This window comes from Falco punctatus (assembly GCF_963210335.1).
Source record: "Falco punctatus genome assembly, chromosome: 2".
NCBI lineage: Eukaryota > Metazoa > Chordata > Aves > Falconiformes > Falconidae > Falco > Falco punctatus.
The window spans coordinates 72414870-72440272 of NC_137581.1; the positions used below are offsets into that span (position 1 = coordinate 72414870).

The 25403-nt window shown below is 43.7% G+C and overlaps 2 protein-coding genes across 5 annotated transcripts in view; both read right to left on the reverse strand.

Moving 5' to 3' along the window:
* The window catches only part of OCA2 (OCA2 melanosomal transmembrane protein), a 226847-nt gene extending 219661 nt beyond the window's left edge, over positions 1-7186 (reverse strand). The window contains exon 1 of the mRNA XM_080377365.1: positions 5999-7186. Within this exon, the coding sequence (XP_080233491.1) occupies positions 5999-6037 (39 nt within the window). The 5' untranslated portion in view covers positions 6038-7186. The remainder of the gene's footprint in view (positions 1-5998) is intronic.
* A 16895-nt stretch (positions 7187-24081) lies between these two features.
* HERC2 (HECT and RLD domain containing E3 ubiquitin protein ligase 2) overlaps positions 24082-25403 on the reverse strand; it is a 112525-nt gene continuing 111203 nt past the window's right edge. For all 4 annotated transcript variants that reach the window (XM_080377359.1, XM_080377361.1, XM_080377358.1 and 1 more), the window contains one exon: positions 24082-24917. In XM_080377359.1, coding sequence (XP_080233485.1) covers positions 24645-24917 — 273 coding nt within the window. In that variant the 3' untranslated portion in view covers positions 24082-24644. The remainder of the gene's footprint in view (positions 24918-25403) is intronic.

Below are 25403 nucleotides of genomic sequence, written 5' to 3' on the forward strand. Positions count from 1 at the left end.
TATCTTACCAGTACAAGCTGTTGAAGCTAAACCAGTCGATACACACTGGTCAACTATACCAGTTTCTGTGTATCTCTTAAGTCAGGGGAAGGGAAGCTTGTAAGCCTGTGGGCAGTGCATTCATTTCCTGCATGTAAGATGCAGTTTGAAGTTTCTTGGAAGTTTCCTGGAAGATGTGGGGCCGCCCAAAGCTCCACTGCAAAGGAGGATCAAGTACAGTCCAGGTTGGGAGGGACCTCTGCAGATCGCCTGGTCCAGTCCCTGCTTAAACCAGGCCTGGCTTCAAAGCTAGCTACGGCAGATAATAGACCAAGGTATTATCAGCTGGAGTACCCAAAGCAGCCCAACATTTGGGCCAGGTTCTCCCTGAGTACATGAACCCAAAGTAAGAAGGGAACAGGCTCCAGGTAGCCAGTAGGAGCCAGGATACCAGGTACCAGGAGCCATAGCTCCTGGGAGACACAGATGTGGAGTTTGTGTATCCCAGGGCTGAGCTCAGCACGACCACGAGTCACCAGTCTGGTGACTGTCCTTCGGGGAGTCTTCATCTGCCTCTTATTCCCGAATTCTTTATTACATCTCAGCACCAATGGCAAACATGTCTGAAGTGTCACGGCTTCTGACAACTAGGTGCCTAATTCCCTTTCCAGAAGGGTTTAGGCAGAACTGGGTATTTCCCTATCAATTCATCAGATCAGTTTTCAAAGCTAATAGAGGTTCTTGTTTTTGTCAAGGCACTTCCGAAAAGTTTATCCTCCACCCCATCGCTGCAAGCCACCAAATGCAGTTCCACCACAGGCTGGGCCCCAGCCTGCCCGGCAGTGTGTTTACTTCAAACGGGAGGGTGATGCCTGTAGCAGACTGCACAGGCGAGGCACAGGCCCCAGCGCGCATGACAGCAACGAAAGCGTTTGGCTGACACTCATCCCTCAGCTGACTGGCCTGACTCTTATGTAAAATTCCTCAGACGGCAATGAGGCATGTCTGGTTAGACACAGACGGTCTGAGGAGCAGTAGGACACAAAGCCTGCTGCAGGAAGAGGCGTGGATTTATGAATAAACCCCCCATTTTCTCACAGGCTTCCAGCAACCTGCCCTGATTCCCTGCCCTACCCGAGCCTCCCTTGAGCTGTCACATGAAGAGTCATCCCTGGGCAGCAAGTTCACCAGGCTCCTGCTCAGACAAAAGATAACTGTCCACCACTGCCACTTTCTCTCCTGTGCTTCTAAGCTTCTTAGTTTAACACACCAGGAAAAATAATTTCAATGGGAAATTGCATCTGCAGGGGGGAACACCAACTTATCAATTAAATTAGCCCCATTTGATGCACTACAAAATGTTAAAGTAAATCAAGCAAGGGCATACAAGCACAAGACTGCCAGTTTTGGGAAAAAACTTGTTAGCAGTTACAAAAGCAAGTGTAGAACAGCAGCACAAAAAACTGAGGGGCTTTTGCTTTCAATGAATTGTGACATATTGAGTTTATTGTTGAGAAAGTCAGGTCCTTGACAGAAGCTTGAGCCACGTTTGAGGGTATTTAAGGCTCTCCCAATAAGTTTCCTTGTGCCTATTAGTGTGTGTGTTTGGCTGCCTCATTTCCTACAGAAGCGCTGCTGAATCGTCTCTGTCTCTCCCTCCCTTGCCAATTTTCAGGAGCTTTAACTTTGAAGCACACAGCTGTCTCATCCACGTATACCCCAAGGCTTACTTTGAGTTTTTTTCCAATTTTTCCAGTGATATTTTTATTCAAGGCCCCTGTAATTAGCCCACTGCCCTTCACGTCTGCCAGGTAAAATTCTCCCTGCTACTGATGAGACAAAACAAGAAAGTTTAATTACCTAATCAGGAAATCAGAAGATAATTAACATAGATTTATGAAGGGGCATTGTGTCTTTGAAAAGGTAAAAGAAAACATATTGGTAGAGCTACCAAACAGGTAGAAACTATTCTTGCTTGAAACAGCCCCCTTAAGCAGAAATCTTCCTGCATGCATTCCTAAATACAAATGGCAAAGATTCAGAAGTGCTCTATGATATGAACATTACTGATGATAAATGATACCACTTGAACAAATATTTCTGCCTACGGAGCTCTGGTGAGCTTGATTAAAACAAATTTCTAGATAAACTACCTATCCTGCGATTTTCACAGCGTTGTAAAAAGTTGCAGTAGCTTCTCTAACACCATTTCTACTAGGAACTAAACTTAAGTGTCCTTGCAAAGAGCCACAATGACCAAAATTAAGAGAAACTGTAAAGATCTACTATGGGTAGATGTGGAAACACTGAAATGGCTCCATAATCATACAGTTATTGGATGATGTCTCTACAAAGAGATATTGCCTCAACTATGCATATGCCTATAAGTTAGGATTAATGTCTGACACAGGAGATGCTGTAGTTTAAGAGCACTAGTAGGTTGAGAGTAGTTCGCAATGCTAAATCCTGAACAGTTGCAACAACCCTCCAGTTTGTACTTAGTGTATCTTCTGGCATTTTTCACCTTAAACACTACCCTGTTCCCAAGAAAATGGAAAAAATCTTAAATATTTGAGGTCTTTGTGTTATGATTTAAATGCAGTTTTCCCGAAGCATTTTAACCAATCCAGCAGTTCTGCTCAGAGAACAAATTATAAACTTATCAACCTCCAAAGCCATAACAAAAATGTATTTCTAGGACAAGCAATTACAAAATACTGCATTTCATTATTTCTCTGAAAGAGAACCTCTTTCAGAGGGAAAATCACCCATAAACACCCTTTCTGAGTGTTCAAGGGGCAGGGAGTGGTGACAAATGTCACACTTCTATTTTTGCTTTGATTTAGGTTCAAACAAACTCCCTTCCAGCAAACTCCCTGGAACCCCTGCTGAAGCAGCTCACACATTGTGCAGCTGGAAGAGGCACTTTGCTGCACTCACGGTGCTGCTGCTCCTCGCAGAGCACAAAATACAAAAAGCTGTGCCTTGTGCCTCGTGGGACAGCCACTTCCCTGCACAGTAATTAACAAATCCATGCTAATCGCAAATCCACAAATCCAAAAGAAGTCATGTAACCGTAATGGCTTTCTGCCACTGGACTGGGAGGAAAACGTATACTTCAAGTCATCGTGGTCTGATGACAGGTAAAATAATGAGATTTTTTTATCAAATGATCTTGTGAACAATGGAAAAGAAAATATTATACAGTCCAGTGCAAAGCCTAAGACCAGAGTGAGCCTTTGGCTTTGGGGCAGCCCCAGGGCACCCCAGCATGAGCAAGTGTCTCTCCATTATATTTGACCAAGCATTTCTCAGGGGTCATTATTTCAGTCAGGGAAAAGTGATGGCACCAACTCCAACCCTGCTGGAGAACTGTGTGTAGGCAAGCTCTGTGAGGCTGCTGAGAACTGCAACCCAGCTGTGGCAGTAGCTGAATGTGGCCCTGCCTCATTCCCCAAATCCAAACCTTTAGGGGCCGAGCTGCAAGCTGCAACACCACAGCAATCTTCGCAGAAAACACTTCTGTTGGGGCTGAGCAGAATCCAGTAGCTGGGAACCAGTGGAAAAACAAACAAACAAACAAACAAAAAATAGCCCACAACGAAACAAATGAAAAAAACTGCTGCCCCTTTGTGTGAAGCAACCAGAGAGATCACAGCCCAGTCTAATGAAAAAGAATAATCAATGCTGTTATCAATTTTGAAATTAGAAGTTATAAGGCTCATCATGCCAAGATGCTTTATTTAATTAAAACAGAAATGTAGCAGATCGATTTTCTATGTTAAATTAAACTAATATTTGCAATGACACGTGTAAAAGAGGTGAGATTCTCTGCTACAAGCAGTGCGTGTCAGGGAAGTGGTTAGAGAAGACCTCAAGCATAGCATCCACAGGGTGTGCTGTTAGTTTCATAGATCAAATATATGCAAGAATAATTAGCTCTCCCAAGAGAGTAAAAGAAGTCATGTGTTTATGCAAGCTAGTAAAAGGCAATGAGCATCAAATGAGACCTCTACAGTGTTGAGCCAGCTGACACTACAAGCCTCTGAAGTAACATATGACCACAGAGGAAGATAAGAGTATTTGCTGTCAGTGGTGGGGGAGGCTGGCTAATGGCAAGCAGACTAAAAAACCTGAGGAGGACAGATGCCTCCATACCCTTATCCTGTGCCATTTAGCTAACGAGAGTCTTTTTATGAGACTTCAATAGCCCCTGGATCAGGTACCTTTTGCACTTACTGAGGTTCCATTTTAAAAGCCAGCTTCTCAGAGAGAGAAGTCCAGAGCCCCAGAAATCCCTGCTGTGGCTGATGCTACCGATTATCAAAGTCCCCTCTTTGGTACTTGTTTTACTCTTTTTTTTTTTTTTTTTATAGTTTCCTGAAATACCACAGACCTGTTTAATTCCGGAGAAGGACTTCTGCCAGCCTAAGTCCTCTCTCATTAGGTGTCATGAAGATGGCTTCAAAACAAGCTAATGCATGCAAGAAAAAGTCACTAAGCAACAAGAAGATGCTGTACCCTGCATAGAAGCAGGTTCATCCATTTGTTTGCTGAAAAGGAATGCAACTTCTATTTCATCCTAGACTATCATTTTTCCTTTAAAAAGTCATGCCCCTTTCTGCCCTTTTTGATAGGAAAATGCTAGATGCAGTTATATTCCTGCAGAGATCAAGAATTTCAATATTTTTAACAAAATCACAGGCCTAGGATCAAGGCTAAAGCGTGGAAATGCAAGGGATATGAAAGCCCAAATATTGATTTATGGCTGAATACAGCTTTTGTATTTAACACATCTTAAAGTGAATGGGTGGTTTTGGTAGCCCTGTGAAGCTCATCTAATGGATGCAAAATGTTTTCTTTCTTCTCTCAGGCAAATTAAAATATCAGTGCATTCATTCCTCTTTCTTGTTTGAACTGTTTGTACCTGGACACACAGATTTTAGAGCGGTTGATGATCCTACAGTGACCACATTAAAAAAGCAAACATCTGCCAACCATTACCACACAGCGGTTTCTGAGATAATGCTCCATTTGTCTCTGCTCAGAGCAGTGAAACATGCAGCGTGTCTTTGGAAAAGAGTAGGATTATTGCAGTAAGCTGGCTTCTTTGCCCCAAAACTGTAAGTGAGATCATCCAGACTTTGGTACACAGTTTTCAATAATTTTCTTTTGTGAGTAGGGCAGGCTAGTGGGCTAGTAAAGCTCTTGAAGAATAAACTGAGTCATCAATCTATCAATGGGCAAACTTATCTGCACTATTAACACAATCTGGTAATATTTGATCTTGTCTTAATTTCAGATTTCCCCCTCTTTGTTTTTAACTGAATTAAACAACCTGAAATGATACAGTTGCTGCCTTTCCCCTAAAAGACATATTGGCTATGCAACTATTCTACAAAAGTAATTTACCAAAACCCCAGCAGTTTAATCTGTTCTGTGAGAAAGACAATGGCCAAATCTTAACAGTAAGAACCTGAAGGCTTTCTGCTGTAACAGGATTTAGAAATAACTTTTAATTGGCAGTTCAAAGTTAATCCTCAGGGGAAAATGTGATCTGGCGAAAACATCCAGTCACAGAAAGTAGAAAAAATACTTATTAGACTGTGAGGTTTTTTCTCAGTACTTCTGCAGCTATTGCTATTGGGAAACATTACAGAAATAACTGTTGCATTGTTTCAGACTGACAAGGCTCTTCTTACGTGATATGTTTTATCCCTTTTGTACTTTATTTCTCTACCAATGAATAAGAGGGCAAAAGTTTACATTTCTCAGTTCTCCTACTCGGCTATAGCTTTATTTCACACATATCATAGGGAAAATCATAGGCAGATACCTTAGACTAACACTCTACTTTTCCCTTTTTGTCCCTCAACATCAGTTTCACATGGCCACAAGCCTGAATTTTTCCTGTTTCTACTCAAACAGCATCCCCAAAGACGCACACAGAACCTTTCCTCCCCCTAGATTTAGCTGTACATAAAGCCCATAGCACAGACAATCCTTCTCATTAACTCACCAGGATCCGTTCAGCTCTAAATTTCAGCAGTTCTGTCATCCGTAGTTTCCCTCCTTTGTTCCAGTGATGTTTAAGGCTAACTCACGGTGACCTGCTTAAGTCAGAAGAAAGCGTATGGACACTTCAAGAGAGAACTGTTGAGGTTCAAATTAGCCTCCTACTGATGGATCAAAGTCTGCGTTGAAAGCTAAGCTCTCGGCAGCAGTTCAGGAGTTGCCCTCATGAAGCTACCAGGAATTCTGATGGCAGCATGTGAGAAGATCAACTGTTTTTGTGAGAGTTCAGGTAGCAGATAAGTGTCTGTTTTCTATCTATGACTGTATTAAGAGACGAAACAAAAAAAGATTTCTAGACATCAGCTGAACCACGTCTTGAAAGCTGCAGCTCCAACATTTGTCTTATGCGAGTAATAGATTTTACTCTCAAAAAAAAAAATAAGACTATTCCCCATAAAAATTATGTAACTCCATTTAAGTGACTAATTCCCTGACCTCTTGCCATTGAAAACCAAACATTCACAGCTAATTTATAAAATCTCGGGCTCTTGGGAAGTGGGACAGTCTCACCCTCTTCCTCCTGCAGCAAATGCAAGGCTGAGCAGAACAGACCAGCTCATTGTTGGTCTGCAGGCTGCTAGCTTGCTGGCAGACTACTCCAGCAAGATGACTGGAAAAATCACAACAGCTTGTTACAAATACAGCCAACATGAGTAAAATCCATGAAAATGAATGCTTCGGAAAAGTAACTGGAGTATATACCTGCTTCATTCATTCTTTATTAAATCATTTTACTTAAGATTTATTCACTCTACAACATCAATGTGTTCTCTCAACACACAGATCTAGACACACTTTTTAAACATGAAGGTTCATGTTTTAGAGAACATCTAGACAAAAAAATAAACCTAAGCTACTTCCCTTGCACATAAATTGGAGCAGCAAAAAGATATACATTAAAAGTTGCAGTAATTCCCTAAAGAATCTACAATCTAAAGTAATTTAAAACAATCTTTTAAATTTTAAATACTCTGGGAAAGGTTAATGTTTGACACACTGTAAAGGTAAAAGGAAATGTAACTAAAAGAACCATTGAATATTACAACATATATTTGATGTGTCTCACTGACACTTTAAAATGCTGAATGCTCAGGTACATATAAGTGCTGTCCAGAAACTCTGCACTACTTGCAAAGTTTGACTAATTTTTAATATGTAATATTTTATTGCACACATTAAAACTCATGCTCTCAAAATAACAGAACTGCATTAAACTATTCTAGGAAACATTTCTTATAGAAAAATTGCATTTTACCTCTCTTTTGAAGAATTCTTGAAGCGGTTCTTGTGTTTGAAAATAACCTCTGAAATAAAAAAAAAAAAAAGAAGGTGCACAGATGTTAAAAATAAAATACTTGTTCAGCTGAGGGAGCTGCAAGATGCCTGGTGTTTTCTGAACAGAGTTTATTTGGGTAAATGACTTTGTTGCTGTGGAATTCAGCTCAGTTCTTTGTAGTAAGCATCTCTGGATGGGGAGAGAGTGACATTTCATCCTGTGCACACTCATAAATGAAGCAGGAATTCCCAGATTTGCCATCATGTGATTTCAGTGAGGAACTAGCATTCTACTTACTCCCAGCAGCTGTTACTCTCTGCCCAAACACACTTCTGAAGCCCAAGATGGTTATAGCAAGTGGAAAAGAGAGAAAGAGTGCACAGATCATGGTTAGCTTCACCGAGCAGACACTTCAGGCACTGGCCTGAGTTTGGGCAGGAGGCAGGAGGAGAACAGAGCAAAAGTAGCAGTGTTAAACTGCCACAGAAGCTACAAAAGAGCAGATTTAACAGTTCTCACTATGAAAAACTGGTTCTATTTGAAAGGGGGCGGGGGGATTAATTTTTTCTGCTGTCAGAAAATACTAAAAGGGTTATCCTGACAAACACTCATTCTCATTCTTGACACTGGAATTTCAGAGACTGACATACTCTATGCAGTGTTAATTAAGCACCACACCAGCCAAATTCTTTTTGCCTATATCGAACAAAAACTGATAAAAGATAATATAACCTACACTCCCCATACAGTATATGACAACTGCAGAAACAGATGCTACCGTAATATCATAACTACAAGCAGAATAATATGAAGGAAAATAGTACAAAATTAATTCTTCACAAAGAGATGACGCTATTGACATTTTGCCTTGAAGAACTGCATGTTATTAAGTAGTAATGATGTTTTCTGCTAGGTGAGCCTTCCTAAAGAATCAATTGTTCTTGAAAGATGAATAACCATTTTTGACCTTCTAAGATTCAAGGCAGAGATGAACGCTTCCAGCTCCCTTAGGATTATCCATAGGGTCATCAGTAATTATTTCCAATGTTCTCATTTGATGTGCATCACGGATGTACATCCATGGCCCATCTCTTCTTTCTTGCTGCTGGGGAGAGGTGCTTACTACACGAGCCTGGTGAAGAAATGCAGTAAGGTGGGGCACTGTGTATTTTCTATTGAATTGTTCTGTTCGTGCTGTTCCTGGAGGTACTTAATTGTCCAAAAGTCTGTTTTGCAAAGCTTTCCCCCTCTCCCCTCACCCTACAAGGCTGTAGAGCACATGTAATGGATGCTCTTTTCCATTTTAATCTGATTGTCTACAAACACCAACAACAGCTGAGTTATTTACACCCCTGTAACTCAAGAGGTGCCTGATCACGTTTTGTAAATGCAAAGGTATTTATAGCTACCCACAGTATCACAGGACAGCTACTCTCTGGCTGCTTTAGTGTGGCAATAGACCTGCCAGTGTGAGACAGGCCCTTTTAATCACAGAAAACATAATGTCCATGAAAATATTAATTTATAGATAGATTATAAACATATAGGTGTCCAATTTTAAGAACTAAATCCAGTACTTCTTTCAAAGAACAAAAAAGAATCCCTTTATTAAGGTAAGTTATTCACTTCCAACTTTAATAGTTTATTAGTGTTTCTATTGCTTAGATGCTTCAGTCATGGCTGAGGACCACAAAGCAGGAGATGCTGTAAAACCACAGAAAAAGATGAAGTTTCCCTCTACACAGATGATGTAAAACACAGAAGACAGCAAACAGGGTAAGCAGTAAGACATTGCTGATCTACATAGTAATTGTAGCATTTCAAAAGGGCACACATCAAAGGGATGCAGACTATTCTGTTTGCCATAGGAGTTCACCAAACACCCATCACCTCATTTAACCTACATTTCCATTCAGATTCTGGCTACATCACTGAGATAACCATATTAATGGTGGAAGGCCATGCAGAAATCTCGAGAAGTCAAAAGAAATATTTCCTGTGATGTTTCTGTGTTAAATAAGCAACCTCACGCACTCTAGTGAAATGGGAAATAAAAGTCATGCTTTTGCATCTGTCTCCTGTAAACCTTTCACTGGAGTCCTAGCCTCAGGAGTGAGTGCATTTCCTGGTAAACATAGAACTAACCTAAAATCAGCATATAAATTTGTGCTAATTTGGAGGCCTCTGTGCACAAGAAACTACAAGTTCCCGGTGATGTCATGGAATCACTGTGCTCTTCCAGGCCTTCTGAAGGTGCGTACACCACCGGGTTGGAAGGACCTGCAGCATTTCCCACCCAGGTTAAAAAAAGCCTGGAAGAGTCAAGTTACCCAGACGAGCGTACTGAAAAGATTAACCGAAATGATTCTCACTGGTCTGCAGAAGAAGAAAGTTGCCCAGCATCAAAAATAGAAGATAAGGTATCCTTATGGAAAACAAGTAAAGGTGAACTCAAGACATTCATGGTGCATTGGAACAGCAGAAAAAAAGGGAAGCAGATAAGCACCTTGTGGTAGAAAGGGGTTTCAGAAGCAGGTTAGCTGCAGATCCTGTGCAACAGCAGCTGAGCAGACCCGAAAGACTCCGTGGTTCAGAAGAAGGAGACACTAGATGCACTTCAGTACATTGAGTTATGTCCTGAGAAACTGAAGCTGATATCTGAACAAGACAAGGAACTGGGGGGAAATGAATATAGGTTTACTATTATTTTCCTAGATCTATGAAGCAAGAGCAACAGGAACTTCAGCAGTAGTGTACAAAGCCAGGCACAGCTCACCTCCCAGAGCTGTAGGGCCAGCAACCAGGTCTTGACCAAAGCTGTGGCAGAAACACAAAGTATGGGAATGGCTTTATGGGTCATAGAGATGCAAGTATCAACACAGAGGCTGGAGTATAAAGGCTGAATCAATACAGTGAGTCCAGTCGGTTGTTTAAAAAGTCTGTTCCTAGCAAGGCAGTCAAAGGGTGGCTGAGGGAAAGGTTTGTTTCTCAACAGGGAATAACATGCCCGCGAACAAACAGGCTGGCTGTTGTGTGGAACTTGTGCAGCTCAGGCCACCAGTGAGGGGCTTTCACATTCCTGACAGACTTTCCAGGCAGGAAAGTGCTGCCTGCCCAGCCCTGGGGGTTGGGGGAAGAGGGGAGCAGTAGGGAAGCCCACCAGTGTGCTCTCCACCCATGAAAGGGGCAACTCCTCCACCCACCATCTCATCCCCTCCCTCACACCACACTGCGTGAGAGCTGGGTGTCTAGCCTAACCGCTGTCCTACGCTTTAAATAAAGATACAGCCACCTTTAAAGGACAAATCATCCCAACCTAAAGCAGGGAAGGGAGGGAGGGGCTCATGCTGGCAGGTTCTAGGTGTCGACACGAAAGCCACAGGTCTAAACTCCCTCTCACAGTCCCTGGAGATGAAGGGTCAATGCAGTCACCATAAGAAGGGACACTGCTAAGAAACAGCCAGCTGCCCACTGCAGGATGAGGTTAAAAACTCTCCAGACTGTATTGGTTAAGCCTCCTCATCCCCAAATGGGGACAATAGACACTGAGTTCACATGTGGACACCTTCACCTTTGACACCTAGATTTAGGAGTGACGAAGCATTAAGTGACACAGTTTAGCAGTCTTCCAGAGGGAGGTGTTTACATCTCCTGCACAAGGAATGGGAAAAGGGAGATGCCTTTGCAAGGGGTCTTCCCAACCAAGAACAATTTGGTTCCCCTAAGGCAAGTGTCCACATGCAGCACCCTGTTAGCCGTACTGCTGTTTCCTCGTGTTTCCTGGAACTGCACCGAGCAAATGCATGCCAGGTTCAGACAAGCCCAAGCCCAGTTGCGGCTCGGCTCTTTCTTCATCTGTCTTTTTTGTTCCACTCTCCTGTAGTTACCATTTTTCTACTTTTATGTTCCTGGCTCTTCCTCTTGTTTCTTACTGCTGTGAGGGCCTGTCTGCAACAGAGAGATCTGGAGGGGAGAAGTATGGTGAGAGGAGTGGGAGCGAGCAGAACTGGTGAAAATGCAGGGGCAGAAAAGTCCATTTGCTGAACATCAACATGAAATAGCATACTTTTTTTTCAGAAGGGAAAGTCAAAAGGTAAAAGACATGGACAGGGAGGGGAAATTTAGCCTATATTTTATACCTCCAAACCATCTAGCTGTAGTGAGTGTGACAGCCAGCTGGCTTCCTCTGCAGTTACTGAACAGGAGCAGTACAGTTTTACGGCAACACTGCCCTCCCAGTGGCAAGTTAATGGCTGGATGTTGATTTGCCCTCTTGAACCAACCATCAGAGAAGCCTGTGCCGAGGTATGCCAGAGCTGGACAAACCAAAGTTAATTAAGAAGCGAACTTAAATGAAAGGTTCACCTTCTAGAGTACACGGGAACAAGCAGCCTCTCCAGGTAGGGCTGCAGCAAGAAAAATCAGAGGAAATCCACCTCTGGCAGGCAACCCCATGATCCTTTTCTTTCAGGGTGAGGTGAGACAATACTGGTGGTCCTGTCGTTCAGTCCCCAGTGATATTAAACAAACCTACCCCGCACTCTATCTAGCTACTGTTGGAGGTCTCTGAGCGTTTCATATAAAGCTGCAGTTTCCATCACACTGGTCAGCACAGCACTGAGCGTGCCTCACCAGTAGCAGGAGGGCCCACAAGGAAGAGCAGAGCACCCATGAACTTTCAATCCTTGCTCCCAGCCCGCCCCTGGCAGGGAGACAGGCATGCATCCCAGCCCTTTTGTCTGTGCCTGGATCCACTGTGAAAGGCTCCATGCACCAGGTCATGGGATGCGGTCGGGGAGGGATGCAGATCACAATGGTACCCTTTCAGCTCTAGGCCCTGAAAGTGGCATTCACCGCCTGCCTGACACTGCTCCCGCTCCTGGCCATAGCCCCCGGCTGTCACAGACACCCCGCACACCAAGCGCTGCCTGTCTTTGCAGGCCAGGAAGCTTCTGGATTGTCTATAACTCACTTCAGGGGCACAGGGACAGGAGAGCCGCATCCAGGTGATACAGGGAGGGCTACTAGGACCGTTATGCAGCTGACTCTACAAGAAGATGCAATGACAAGAGCAAACACCCTTTTATGCACGAATACACACAACAGAAAAGTACTCATTGCCCAGGAGGAGCTCCATGTTCAAAAGTCATCCCTATCCTTAGGGATAATTGTAACTCACCTGAGGCAATCACAAAGGTAAATGTGTGGATCTCTCATCTACGTGGAGAAACAAATACTGGGTGTCTTCAAATTCTACACCTCTCTGCACCGATGCCGGACTCCACACCTATTCCAGAGTAACCATGTGCGCCCCCTCTCCGCTTTCCCATCCTGCACTGGTCTGGAGTGGAGGCAGAAAAATAATTACGCAGGACAGATACACTGGTGTCCATGCAGAGGCAAATCTTGGTCTTAAATGGGGTTATGGAGCCATTATTTCTGTGTGTGAGGCAGAGCAGAGAATATGTCTCTAGCAGATGTGAAACTAATTTGCTTAAACTGGGAAGTTTTCTGAATTTTTCGTGAAAGAAGGTATTTGACCGCTATGATCTTTAAGTAAAGTTTAATAGTGGTTCACAGGGGTTTTTTCTTCCATCAAAGTTACATATTCCTCTCCCATTTTTTTGCCTTATATGTGTGTAACTAATAATAGTACATAATGATGATTAATGATGCACACATACTTTATATACGATTCCGATAGGAAAGTTATAACACTATCACACATTACCTAACACGTCCCAGCTTTATTTCACAGAGTCCATCATATTAGTCTGGTTGAGCAGAAACACTGGTGAAAAGAATTTTCTTTCCAGGCTCTTTAAAGCATAGCTGGCTCCCATAAGCTCACCTATAAGAACATCTCACCATAAATCCTCGTGTCCACACTGGGCTTGAATGGAGGGGAGGTGTATTTCAAAGGCACTGTTTCTTCTCACTTCACTGGTTTTGTTTCTGACCTTTTACTCTCCATGGGAAAGGAACGTTCATGTCTTCGGGAATGGCAGAAATGTCTCACATTAATATCAACCGGGCTGTTAAAAGGTCCAGACCCAGTAACATCCACTGGCTTTTTTCAGCTTCTCCTTTTCTGTCTGCTGTATCGTTTTTTTTGTGCCAGCCACAGACTTTGGCAGGTCTCTTCAAGATGTAACTCATCATGGGTGATCTGGGCCTTTCACTTCTTCAAGGGTCCAGTATCCTACAACCAAAAACTGTAGGATTATAATGACTGATGAACAATTTAGTAAAAACTCTATTCACTGATGTAGCTCCAAAAGCCATACCAAAAGGAAACCAGCTCTGCACCATCACCAAGGGTGTCCTCCAGGAACCATTGCCAACCTTGCATTTCTGAGTTACATGCAAATGCTCATCTCTGAAGGGTAGATCTCATCACACAGGGTCCTGAGGACAGCTCAACGTTGGCAACCCAGAGTCCATCTCAGTGGTAAGAAAGCACCATTTCACTACATGACAATTCATAACTCATCAGATGAAAGACCTCCGTCATGCTAAAATCCCACCACCACATAGTATGGTCCCTTTTCAGAGCAGTCTGTTATCCCCAAGGTGGCTTTTCAGGCTAGTTGAAGTTTAATCCAGAGCAGATACTTTGCAATCCCTCCCAAAACAGCAGTAGCACTGTTTGATGTCATTATTGAAGGCTGCTGTCTTCTTCAGGCAACACACAAGTTACTGAAAAATCATGGAATGACCACAAGACTGTGGCCACATCAGTTAATGAGTGCTCAGTAGTTGCAATCCACTTCTTTCCTAAAAGCAGTGGGAAAGCTGGATCTGGGCTCTCATAGCTAGAGGGGGCACTGACTGCTCCTGCAGACACTACTGTCTCAGGGTAGTCTTGAGACCATGAAGTAACCTGAATCTCCCCAGAGGTGCCACAGAGCAGTTGGTTTACCATCTCCCGTGAGGCCTTAGCAGCAATTATCACCGCTCTGTAAGAGATGAGAAGGTGATGAGGCAGCTTGTACCACTCCCAAATGGAGAGAAACAGCTTTTACAGCTGTCTTTCAAATTAAACAGCCTCTAAGCAAGTTCTAGCTAGGGATTTTGTCCTCACCACTTCTCTCTTCAAAACCTACAAGATGGATGTCCCAAAAGCACGCTTTGAGCATGTCAGCCATTTCTGTGACCAGCTACTGTAAACAAATATTTGCTCAAATTGTTTTCCAGAAGTCATCTCTACATTCTCTGACATCTTTGGCAAACAATACTCAGACCAAAATTAATTTTTTTAATGAACGTACAAGGGCAATCCTACTTGTGTTTCCTGGCAGTGGTTATGATGACCACATCCTCCCTAACTCTTGTAGCACGACGTACACACGTAAGCAGTCACCTTTTGCCCACTCTTCCCTCTCCCCACTCAGTGCTCACCACTTTGAGGCCACATTCATGGACATCACGGTGTATATTTTACCAGACCAGTGAGCACCAGTGTTGTTTCTCCTTGCTCCCTTTTCAGGATGGCAAGTGAGAGCTGGGTGTCTAGCCTAACCGCTCTCCTACGCTTTAAATAAAGGTACAGCCACCTTTAAAGGACAAATCATCCCAACCTAAAGCAGGGAAGGGAGGGAGGGGCTCATGCTGGCAGATTCTAGGTGTCCCCTTTTCTAGGCGGGATGAGCCAATTCTCCGCAGTGCACTGCCTCGAAAGAATGAAGCCTTAACCCCATCAAAGTATCGCATGCAGCGCTCAGATGAGATCAGTTTTATCAATGCAGCCTATGTCTTGAAATAGCTTTTCCGTACAACACAGGAACTTTGATCTTTTGACTCCGGGTCCTGTGCCTTAGCTACAGAGGAAGCTTGAAAATCTCCCACAGGCTTGTTGTCCCCAGTCATGCCTATAGACAGTTAAACTAACACCACTTCAAACCACCTGGGGCCAAGCAGAACCATCTTGGAAGCAAACATCAAAATGGTAGTGACATCCTGCAGCATGCAGACAGTTTTATTTGTTGAACCAAGACAGAGAGGCAAACCCATGGCCTAAAGCCAAAAATTATTTTAGCTGGAGCCAAGACTGTCACCTGGAGTTGTACTTGCCTGTTTTTAGGAAGAATCTTATAGCAAACATGTTTCTTACCCCCAGGGGCTTCCCTCCCCTGAAACATAATGCCCGATATTTATCTTCCAACAATGCACAAAAATGAGTAAACAGACTACTACTATTGAGAATATTTGCAATTTTCAGAACAAACAATTTGGATATTGCACAACAAACTAGAAAGACAAATTACCTGGCCACAGGATGGCATTCCCACTGAAGTAGCCAAGGCCCGCGATACAAAATTTGGGTCAGCGTCATACTGGCTCCAGGACAGACAATAACTAACCTTACACTGAGCTCAACAGCATTTACTTTACCCATCACTGTAATCATTTGGGCAAGTTTGAATCGGTAAAACAAGCCTACACAACATTTACTTATCCAAGCCATGGGGTCGTGGCATTTTTGATCCAACAGTAAAAGCCGTGAAGCTGGACTTCCAGCCCCCTGACCCAACAGTGCTGGGTTACCCCAGCAAAGGAACTGGCTGGGATGCAAACACCGAGTCTGCAAATGGGATCAACATGAAAGGCTTCCACAAGCCAGAAATACTGGGGAGAAAAAAAAATAATGGATTTGATACAACAAAACACGGCAGTTCCAAAATGCCGGAGGTGTCCAGGGCCACCTGTGTTTCACGGGCTCCCCCAGCAAGACCCACTTTACCCGATGGACAAGGGGCATCCCTTGTCTGTGGCCTCCCACCTCTTGGGGGGCACTGGGAGGATCCAGATGCTGCAGGTGATGGGGACACTCTTGACTCCTCACCCTTTCCTACATGCAGCCACATGCTCCCAGTGCTTCCCCCTCGCCAGCCAGCCTCCCGCCTTAGCACATCCCATTCACCAGCAACCAAAGTGGTGGCCATCCAGGAGGCTGTGCTTTGCTGGCAAGCAGTGGCTCACAGCTCAGCAGGGCTTCCCCCCCGGCCTTAGAAGAAATGGCCGTGGCCAGCACACAGGCCCTGCATCCAGGAGCAGAGCAGGCATTTTGGCAGGTACTTGCAGTCTTTCAATCTTCATCTTCAAAGACGAACAACGAGAACAAATTCTATACTGTGAGTGTGACAAGGCACTGGAACAGGTTTCCCAGAGGAGCTGTGGATGCCCCATCCCTGGAGGTGTCCAAGGCCAGGTTGGATGGGGCTCTGGGCAACCTGGTCTGGTGGAAGGTGTTCCTGCCCATGGTGGCAGGGCTGAAGCTAGATAATCTTTCAGGTCTCTTCCAACCCAAGCCATTCTATGTTTCTATGATATTATGACTTAAGAGCAGGACTGGCTTAGCGGTGCTTGCTCTCCTGTCCCCATCTTACTTGGCCAGTGCAGTTAGTTGTGGAGCCACCTAATAAATCAGAAAAAGGAAATGATCCCACAGAAAAAGGAAATGATCCCACAGAAAAAGGAAATGATCCCACTGAAAAACAGCCACCAACAGCTTTTGGGCAGGGGATGGGGAAGGAATCACTTTATCAATCCAGTGTACAGGTCCTCCCTGCCCCAGGAGAGCTGTACCACAGTCCGGCCAGGACAGGAGGCAGGTGGAGGGGAAGCCCTTTGCATGGCTTTCCCTAGCATTTTAGTGCAGATGTGGTCCTTGAAAAAACAAAATGCCAACGTGATGGCTTAACTCACTCATCGCTTCCAGAGCTGCCTGAGGGACTCTCATTTGCTGCTTTGCTGCTCCATCACCAAATTCCTTCCCCGAGGCCAACAGGTGCACCCACACCGCTGCGCTTCGCCAAGTGCTGGCAGCAGAAGGTTAGCACCCACCTGGGTCCGACGTAGCCGTGAGCAGTCGTGCTGTAAGGCCACAAACCCACATTGCTGTGCTGGGGTGCTGTGGGGCACCCCGCTCGGCCGGGGCGGGGGAGATGGCTCATCCCACAGCACCAGGCTCAGCAGAGCTGCGCCGTTGCCCCAGCAGGCACACGGCTCTGGCTGCAACTTCAGGAAGGTGCAGGAGGACTCTTGCAGCTCAGAATGGCGGCCTGCCTCTATCCTGAATGATCAGCAAGGCCTGATGCGGTCAGGGAGACCTGTATATGCAGAGGAGCTGGCATCTGGTTAAGGAAGCTGTTACTGAAAAGGAAAAGGTCCTGTTGGACCAGTGCAGGTCCACACTGGAAAAGCAGGCAGATGAAAACCTTCAAGGTCTTCACTTGTAGTAACTGACAAAGATTTCAAGGGTCTTGTCTATAATAAGTTCGGATGCCTCAAGGCACCTTGGTTAGAACATGATGGAAGATACCACTATAAAGTCTAATTCTACTTACTATAAATTTGTTTTTAGAGACGCTAATAATGAATAGAGCATTGCAGGAATAACAGATAAGGGGGGAGGACTGGAAAAATCATTTTGGGCAGCTGCCTGACTGAGGGTAGATCATGTATCATCAGATCAGCACCAAGGGATTTCTAACAAGGTTTTAATAACTCTTACTGAACAAAATTCATGATCTGTCTAGAATGGGAATTCTGGTACTTAAATGTCTCTGAAGTTAGAAGATGGGAGGGGTAGGGTGCCAAATGTCTTTGCTGTAAGGATACCACTTCTTGATCTCCTTTGGCTTACTGTGGACAACTGATCATTCCCTTTTTTACCCCAATGTTTTACACATTGGAAGATTTACTATGGTGTTTTTATCCAGCACTTCTGCATCAGACGTTACCACTCTTTTTCTTTTCCCACTCTTCATCTCTGCCAGATGATGTGCTTGCCTTTTTACTTTCTCCAGGGAGCATGCTTGTGCCTTAGGGAATATCCAGTAGTACTCCAGCCAAGGCTTTATTCATTATCAGGTTAAAGTGGACTTTCTGCTTGAATGCCAAGAAACTCCCCTGGAAGGGTACTTGCTCCTTTTGTAGCTGCTGCTTATTGCTGAATTGTCTGTGGTCCTCACATCCTTCTCTCCACTAAACCGATGTTTTTTGGCTCTGATTACAGATAAAGGGACCACACGCTCTTGAGTTCTTCGTGAAGCTGAAGGCCACAGCTTCATTTACATACATCATGGTATCTAGAAAAGACATATCCAGTATCTGTGTGTAAATTGCCAGTATAGCTCACCCCTAAACCAGAAAATTTTGCCCTCTGCCCCTGCAGGTGGAGAACTTTGGAAAATGCTCACAGTCTGTCAGACCTCACACAAATCCTGTCAGTGTGGGCCTACCCTCAGCTATGGTTGGAGGTCCTGGAACCTGTACCACAGCTTTCACCTCTGCAGGAAAGAGGCTGGTGTTACTACATGGAGGCCAACTCATCAGCCTACTGCCTGCAGGCCATACCCTCCCCAAACACAGGTCCAGTCTGCTGGACACCTCTGTGCATCTTCCCATTGTCCACCCAGTTCTTGTCAGACACACACCAGCACTGTGAAACTGTCGTTGAGCACGTTTCACCCTGCTGGGTATAAATCTGCTTCGTTGCATGCTTGCTGTCAACACTGACGTTTTGGTGTCCACTTCTCCGCGCCTCACTGATCATCTCTGAGTAGGGCAGCATACAGTTAATTCCTCGGCTGATAAACTAATAAATCATGTCTGACCATACTTGCGAGGGTATGTGTGGAAGGAGGGTATCTGGTCAAAAAAGCCATAAGCAAGAACAGAGACAAACCTGACTGACAAATGACAGGGGAGATCAGGGTAAGAAAAAAACCTGGTCAGTCACGCTAAATGTTAAGGATGTGCAGAGCATGGGGATGTTTATTTCATCAGTCAGGAGGATAAGGAAAGAGAGGGATACAGGCACGCAGAGCCCTGGAACCTGAGCAATCAGCATTAACACACGCAATAACCAGAAATAAAGTGGGTCAGTCACAGTAACTGATGGGCTAGCAAGAACCTGCATGCAAACGGGGACCTTGCAACTGGTGGGGATGCAAATCTGAGGGTTCATGGTGTTGGGTGGGACTGTGCCCCTCGATGATGGACACAGAGGGGAAGGGGAGCAGGGAGGGAGAGAGGGGCAGACACAAAAGGCTGGTCATGCATAAAACGGGGCAGTCAGCATGCTTGCCCGGCTGAGCCCTGCGCCTGATCACCACGGCCTGTCCTGTCTTCTTAAATCTTCTTCTTAAATCTTTTATTTATCTCTCCGCATGATCGCGCTCTCTATCCCATGTGTACATGTGCCACAAGCACCGAGTGCCGGCTACCACGGAGAGCTGTGGGTGGGAGTGAAAATCAGTGCCAGCTGCTGGCACAAGTGGGGTCTCCACATCACCTGCTGGAGCAGGTGGTGGCCCTTAGCCCCTAGCCACTGGGGTGGGACCGGCCATGTCAGTGCCCTGTGTGTTCCTGGGATACTTGCACAGCTTCACCACCGGCTGAACCTGCAAAGGGGACAGAGGCAGCCACGTTGCTGCTCCTGGGTCAGGCTTCAGCAGCTGGGCAGGAGGGTCCTGGCCAGAGTGGATGGAAGACGTGGCCACACTCCTTACGTCACTTAACAATACTGTAAGGGACATAAAATACCCCACCTGTCACTCTGCCAAGGTCACATGCACGCAAGGGGACCAAGAACCTCCCAGGCAGCCGGCTTCCAGACCACAACCACCACTCTACAGTGTATTTTCTTTCTCTAGTACTTGTAGCATGATCCATCATACGTCAGGTCTGTGCTATTAAATCAAGTCACTTTATTGCAGTGACAAAGGCAACGTGACTGTTCCCTGGGTACCGCCAGCCTAAATCCCCCAACTTTCCTACCACTATCAGCCACTCATTGTACAGCAGATACACACATACAACTAAAACTGTTTTCATTGTTCCAGAATGGAAAATCCTGAAGGCTGCTGAGCTCCAGCCCACACAGGTAACTCTGGTCACAAGTGCCATAGGCTGGAGCCTGGTCAGTGACCCAGCCAGAAAGCAGCAGCCCCCAGGATCACAGAAGGAAGGTGCCTGACTGCACTACAAGAAGTCCGTTTCCTTCCTGGTTTTGTCCATCCAGTTTTCCCTCTAGGAACCCCCTGTTCTCTGCAAGAACCAGAAGACGACCAACTCGCTCAGGCTGGCCCAGATCCTGCCTGGCCTCCCCACACAGCTATTTCAGGCATTTGATTTCTTCTTCCTCCTATGCACAGAACTTGATAATCCATTGGCTTTTGCACTGCACAGGTCAGACAGCCCTTCTCATATCAGCTTCATTTTGGACACGGATAGACCCTGTTCTCTGTTTTTAGGGGTGCTTTTAAGTCCACATGATGAGATCAATGAAAAACTTGAGAAACAGCAGAACCAGGAAGGACACGTGCAGAAGTCTTACTCAAAAAGTTCTTCCAGTTTAGGAGTGATCTTCACACTTTGCAGCTTCACCTCATTTAAGAGGTCTTCTTAGTTTACTTATAAAAGAATGTTACAAAGGAAGGGAGAGTATCAAAAGCCATAATAAAGCAAACCCGCCTCATCTGTTAACTACTAGGTCAGACCATTAGAATGGTTTCATAACTTTTCGTTGGCAAATCCACATGGTTCATGCCACAAATGTCAAGCTTATCAGAACAAATGTTGGGAAAATTATCAGCTGGGAATTATGGAGAGAACTTGCTCAAAACAGATCAGTTTCTGAAACTAAAGAGCATCTCTTCTTCAGAATAGTGCTGAAATAATTTACACTGAAGCATTAATTCAAAAGCCTGCCTTCTAGGAAAACAAATCACAGCTTCATGGAATTGGTCATTCTTTATTTTCTTCCCTTCCGGACCTTTGAAAAGCGGCACGCTGGTTTGGGAAGAAGCATTAACTGTCACGTCTTGCCCACAGGTCAAACTTTGCATGAGGAGCGAGAAGGGACAGCAGCCTCCTATGGCCACAAGCATCCTAATTTCATGCATTGTGATTTTACACTTTCTTGCATTTTCCTTTCCCATGAGCTGCTGTTAAACAAGCCAACAAAGCTTCAGTTGACCACCAAGACCAAACCACACTGGCACTTTTTGCCCCCGCACTCTGACAAAGTTGTCACAGTGGAACAAGAAGGTGCACTTGTATTGTGGACTTGTACGTTCTGGGAGTGCTGTACCCCATCCCTATTAAGGCTTATCATCTGTAGTGAGCATATGCAAGTGCCAAACGAGAATTAAGTTAAAAGAAACTTAACGCTGACTGATTTACAAGAGAGGATCCTGGAGGATTTTGTATTACGTCATTGTGTGTGACTCTACAGCCTCCAAACAAACCGCTCAGAATGCTTCTGCTGAAACCTTTTTCAGGTCCCGATGCCAGCGCACCACACCCAAACTCACTGGAGAGAGCTCATCAAGGATGACCACAATCAGGAAACAACTGAGAATTCTACTCTGTGTTTCTGTGAGATCTTTGCACATACTTACTCACTGGCCACCAGGTAACTGAACGCAAAGCTGAGGAACGGTGCCTTGCAGACACACCATCAACATTGACATCTGAGACAAATGTGAATCAGCAGAATCTTTTCCAAGCGTTAGGAGCATCCAGTCACAGTTTGTGTGCCACATTCATGGTTGTGCTGCTTTGCTGCAGTTTTCACTTAAGGTGACTCCTTAAGTGACCAAGACTTGACTCCATGATAGAACTTTTCCACCAATCTTACACTCTTGAACACCCACTGAGTAAAAGAACCATGTTGGCATGCTTTAGCTAACACCGTAACTTTTAAACTAGAAGATTCATCAGGAAATGACCTTTGAAAGGCAGCATCTAGAGGGAAGCACACTGATGGGACTCGATGACCTTCTCTCATTACATTGTCTAGCAGCCATTAGGTGGTTTTAGAGGCATCAGGAATTTACCCAGGCAACAAAGAGCAGTTTTGAACATGGGAAGGGATTTGTCTCCGTCTTCTGCAATTTCCTAATGGTAAAGCTTTACAATAAATCAAACTATCATCTTTGGTTTTACAGGGATGTTACATAGGAAGGTAAAGGAGCACTAGCAATTCATTCCTCATTTGCAAGGTTGAGTCCTTTTCCTTCTCAGACTACAAATTTGCATCTAAAAGTTGATTAAGAGCAAATCCCACGTTTTGACCACTTTGATGTTTTTTCAAGAGTAACTGGCGACTCAGAAGTGCTGTAACTCAGGCCATAGGTGACAAGCATTTCACACCATAGAAGGGTGTCCGAGACACTTCTGTTAGGATGGGAAAGCAAAGGAGGAGTAAAAAACTTGTTTCACACAGTTCACTAATGAACAACAAATTGCTTCTCTACATAATGGATACTTCCTTTTTGCTTTTCTTTGAAAAAAAACAAACAACAAACACTTGACATTCTCTTTTCTTTCCTAAGCAAGTTATAAAGCTTCTCCATGTTAATAGTAGTTCATATGCTCCCGAAACAAGGTTGGACATTCAAGAATGGCAACTGAACTCCATTTCAGTCCTTGACTTGCGGCATTTGGGCATGACTCACCCATCACATCTCCTGAGAAGATGACTACAGGATCCTTTTGATCAAGCTGGATGCCTACAGGGCTCTGGTGTTACCATGGGGAAGGACAGCAGACAACCACATGAGCACTTCTGTACTAGATTCTCCACTCTACCTTGAGGAGAAATTTAATTCAGCAGCAAAGATAAAAGAGGCTGCGTAAGGTTTTGGGGGTTTGCATCTTTCTCAAGACTAAAAAAAACCCTCAGCATTTCTGATCAGCAGACAAAAACTGGAGGACAGGGCACAGGACTTCCATAATCTCAGAGAGGATGTGGACAGGAGCATTTATGGCAAGAGATGATCTTCAGCACTAAATAGAGGCCTCTAAAGCTAATGAATTTCAAAACTCTGACATCTTAACAGAAAATAAGTAGTTTCACCACTATTTTGAAGTATCAAGTATGTCTTGGTAAAATTTATTTCATGACCACAGTTAATATTTAAAGTTACAGAAGTCAAATAAACACTTAAAAAAATTAATCCACTCTGAATTCTGAAATGTTAAATATTCACATATACCTACCCTAATAATTAGTAAAGAAATGGTATGGCATAATCTTATGCTAGATTTTAAAGTAAAATATTAGTGCTTTGGCACAACTAAATATTACTTTCTTACTTTGAAAAACAAGTGCATACACTGTGAAGGAAATACATAACACCTGCCCAAAGGCCACTTGACTTCAAGGATTTATTCGAACAGGCTACTGTGGATGCACGATGTTTTGTGATCAGGGCTTGTAAACTGATCTAATTTTCTTAGAGACAATATGTTATACAAGTGTCATCATACCCTTCTACTCACATTCAGGTACTTGAAGACATCTGTCCCTTACACTTCCTCAAAAGCAATTTTTTCCCAGATGTGTAAGAACAAATTTACCATTACCATCAACAGTAGGATTAGGAACAACTGCATAAACAAAGTGTACCTAATCACTACCATTCACATGTTGCATAGACTTGCTCTGAGTTTACTACAGCTCAGAATCTGTCTATGGCAACACACTAGGTGTTGGTGGAGCAGAAATGGAGAGCCACTGCAATGTTCATCCCATGTAACACTTGCATTACTATTAAAAAACACTACTATTTTTTTCTGTGGCAGAACTTTTATTTGGAGGGAAATTATAACTTTTGCATTTACATGGCACAAATTATATACAGTACACTTTCCATGATAAGAATTATGAAGCTGTTCACAGAAAGTTATCAAATTTGAGATAAATAATGTATAAGCTGAAATATACAAATCAGGGGTGGAGGTGAAACTATTGGCCATTTTTATTATCTATAGAAGAATTCCAAGGAATAATGTTAATTCAATGTTCAAAAATTTTTAACAAACTTCTAGTAAAGTTAATTGAAATATTTATAATACTATTCAGTTGTTGCACAGTATTTCCAATATACAATCAAGAAGATGCACAGAACACAACACTTAATATGAAAAAACCTATTGCACCCACAATTTAAAGGTTTCACTGCCTTTTGGATGCTGCACTACCATATTTATATAAACATTTACAACACTTCAGTAAACACAAAGGTTCTACATGTAGTGCAGCATTATGGTGGGCTGCTTTCAGCTCTTAAAATAAATGTTAAATGCCCATATACTGTGCCATTTATTCTAAGATGATGGTTTAAGCTGTAACCCTTAGTTCCTACAGTGAGTAGCAAACACACTTTCCCCATGTTCAGAAGATTACCATCCCTCTGACTGCACAGCCTGTATTCTGAGACCTAAACTGTCCTTGGCTTCATTGTCATTTTGGCATGTTACCTCAGTGCTTGTGACAACTATCCCTTGTATTATTTTTTTAATGTCCTGTTAAGTAGTCCTGCGTAGAATCTGAAGCAAAAGAATCTGCATCTTCATTATCAGAATCATCACTACTGTCATCAGCCGCTGGCTCTCCTGTCAGTGCTATCCGGGCATAATCATCAGTGTCTATAGACTTGCAGAAGTGAATGGCATACTTCAGTTTTTCCTCTAGTACTTGCTTACAGGAATACCTGGGCAGCTTCAGGAGAAAGAAGCAAGTGTATGACTCCGGGAGGAAGTGGTCTGGTGGATTGTATTTATCCAATACCTGTTGGAAACAAAAAGCATAATATGCTTGATTCACTGTCCAAGCCACAAATAAGTATTAAAATAATACTTGAGAATTTTTTTAACAAGCATGTTAGATTTGTGATTCTGATGCTGAAGTTTCTTAAAAGCACAATGAAAAGACTAAACCCATTTTCCCTACACTAAGTAGATAAGTAAGAACAAACACGTATGAGCTTCTGTGACTATGAATATGTGGTTGGGAACAATCTAAAAAAGAATATATTACTTCAGTAAATACCAAAATATGATTTGGAGAAGGTGATTTTTAAATTTAGCTGAAACTATTTCCCAGCAAATGGCTGGGAAATGAAATTAATACCCACTTGCCCAAGTCAAGAAGGAAAGATACATATATACACACGTTAAAGGTCTCTGTTGCACTGTTGAAACTACACTGTAATGTTGCCCACACAGTTTAAAGAAATCAAGCCTGTTCTCTTGTTGTGTCGTGCTACTACTACTC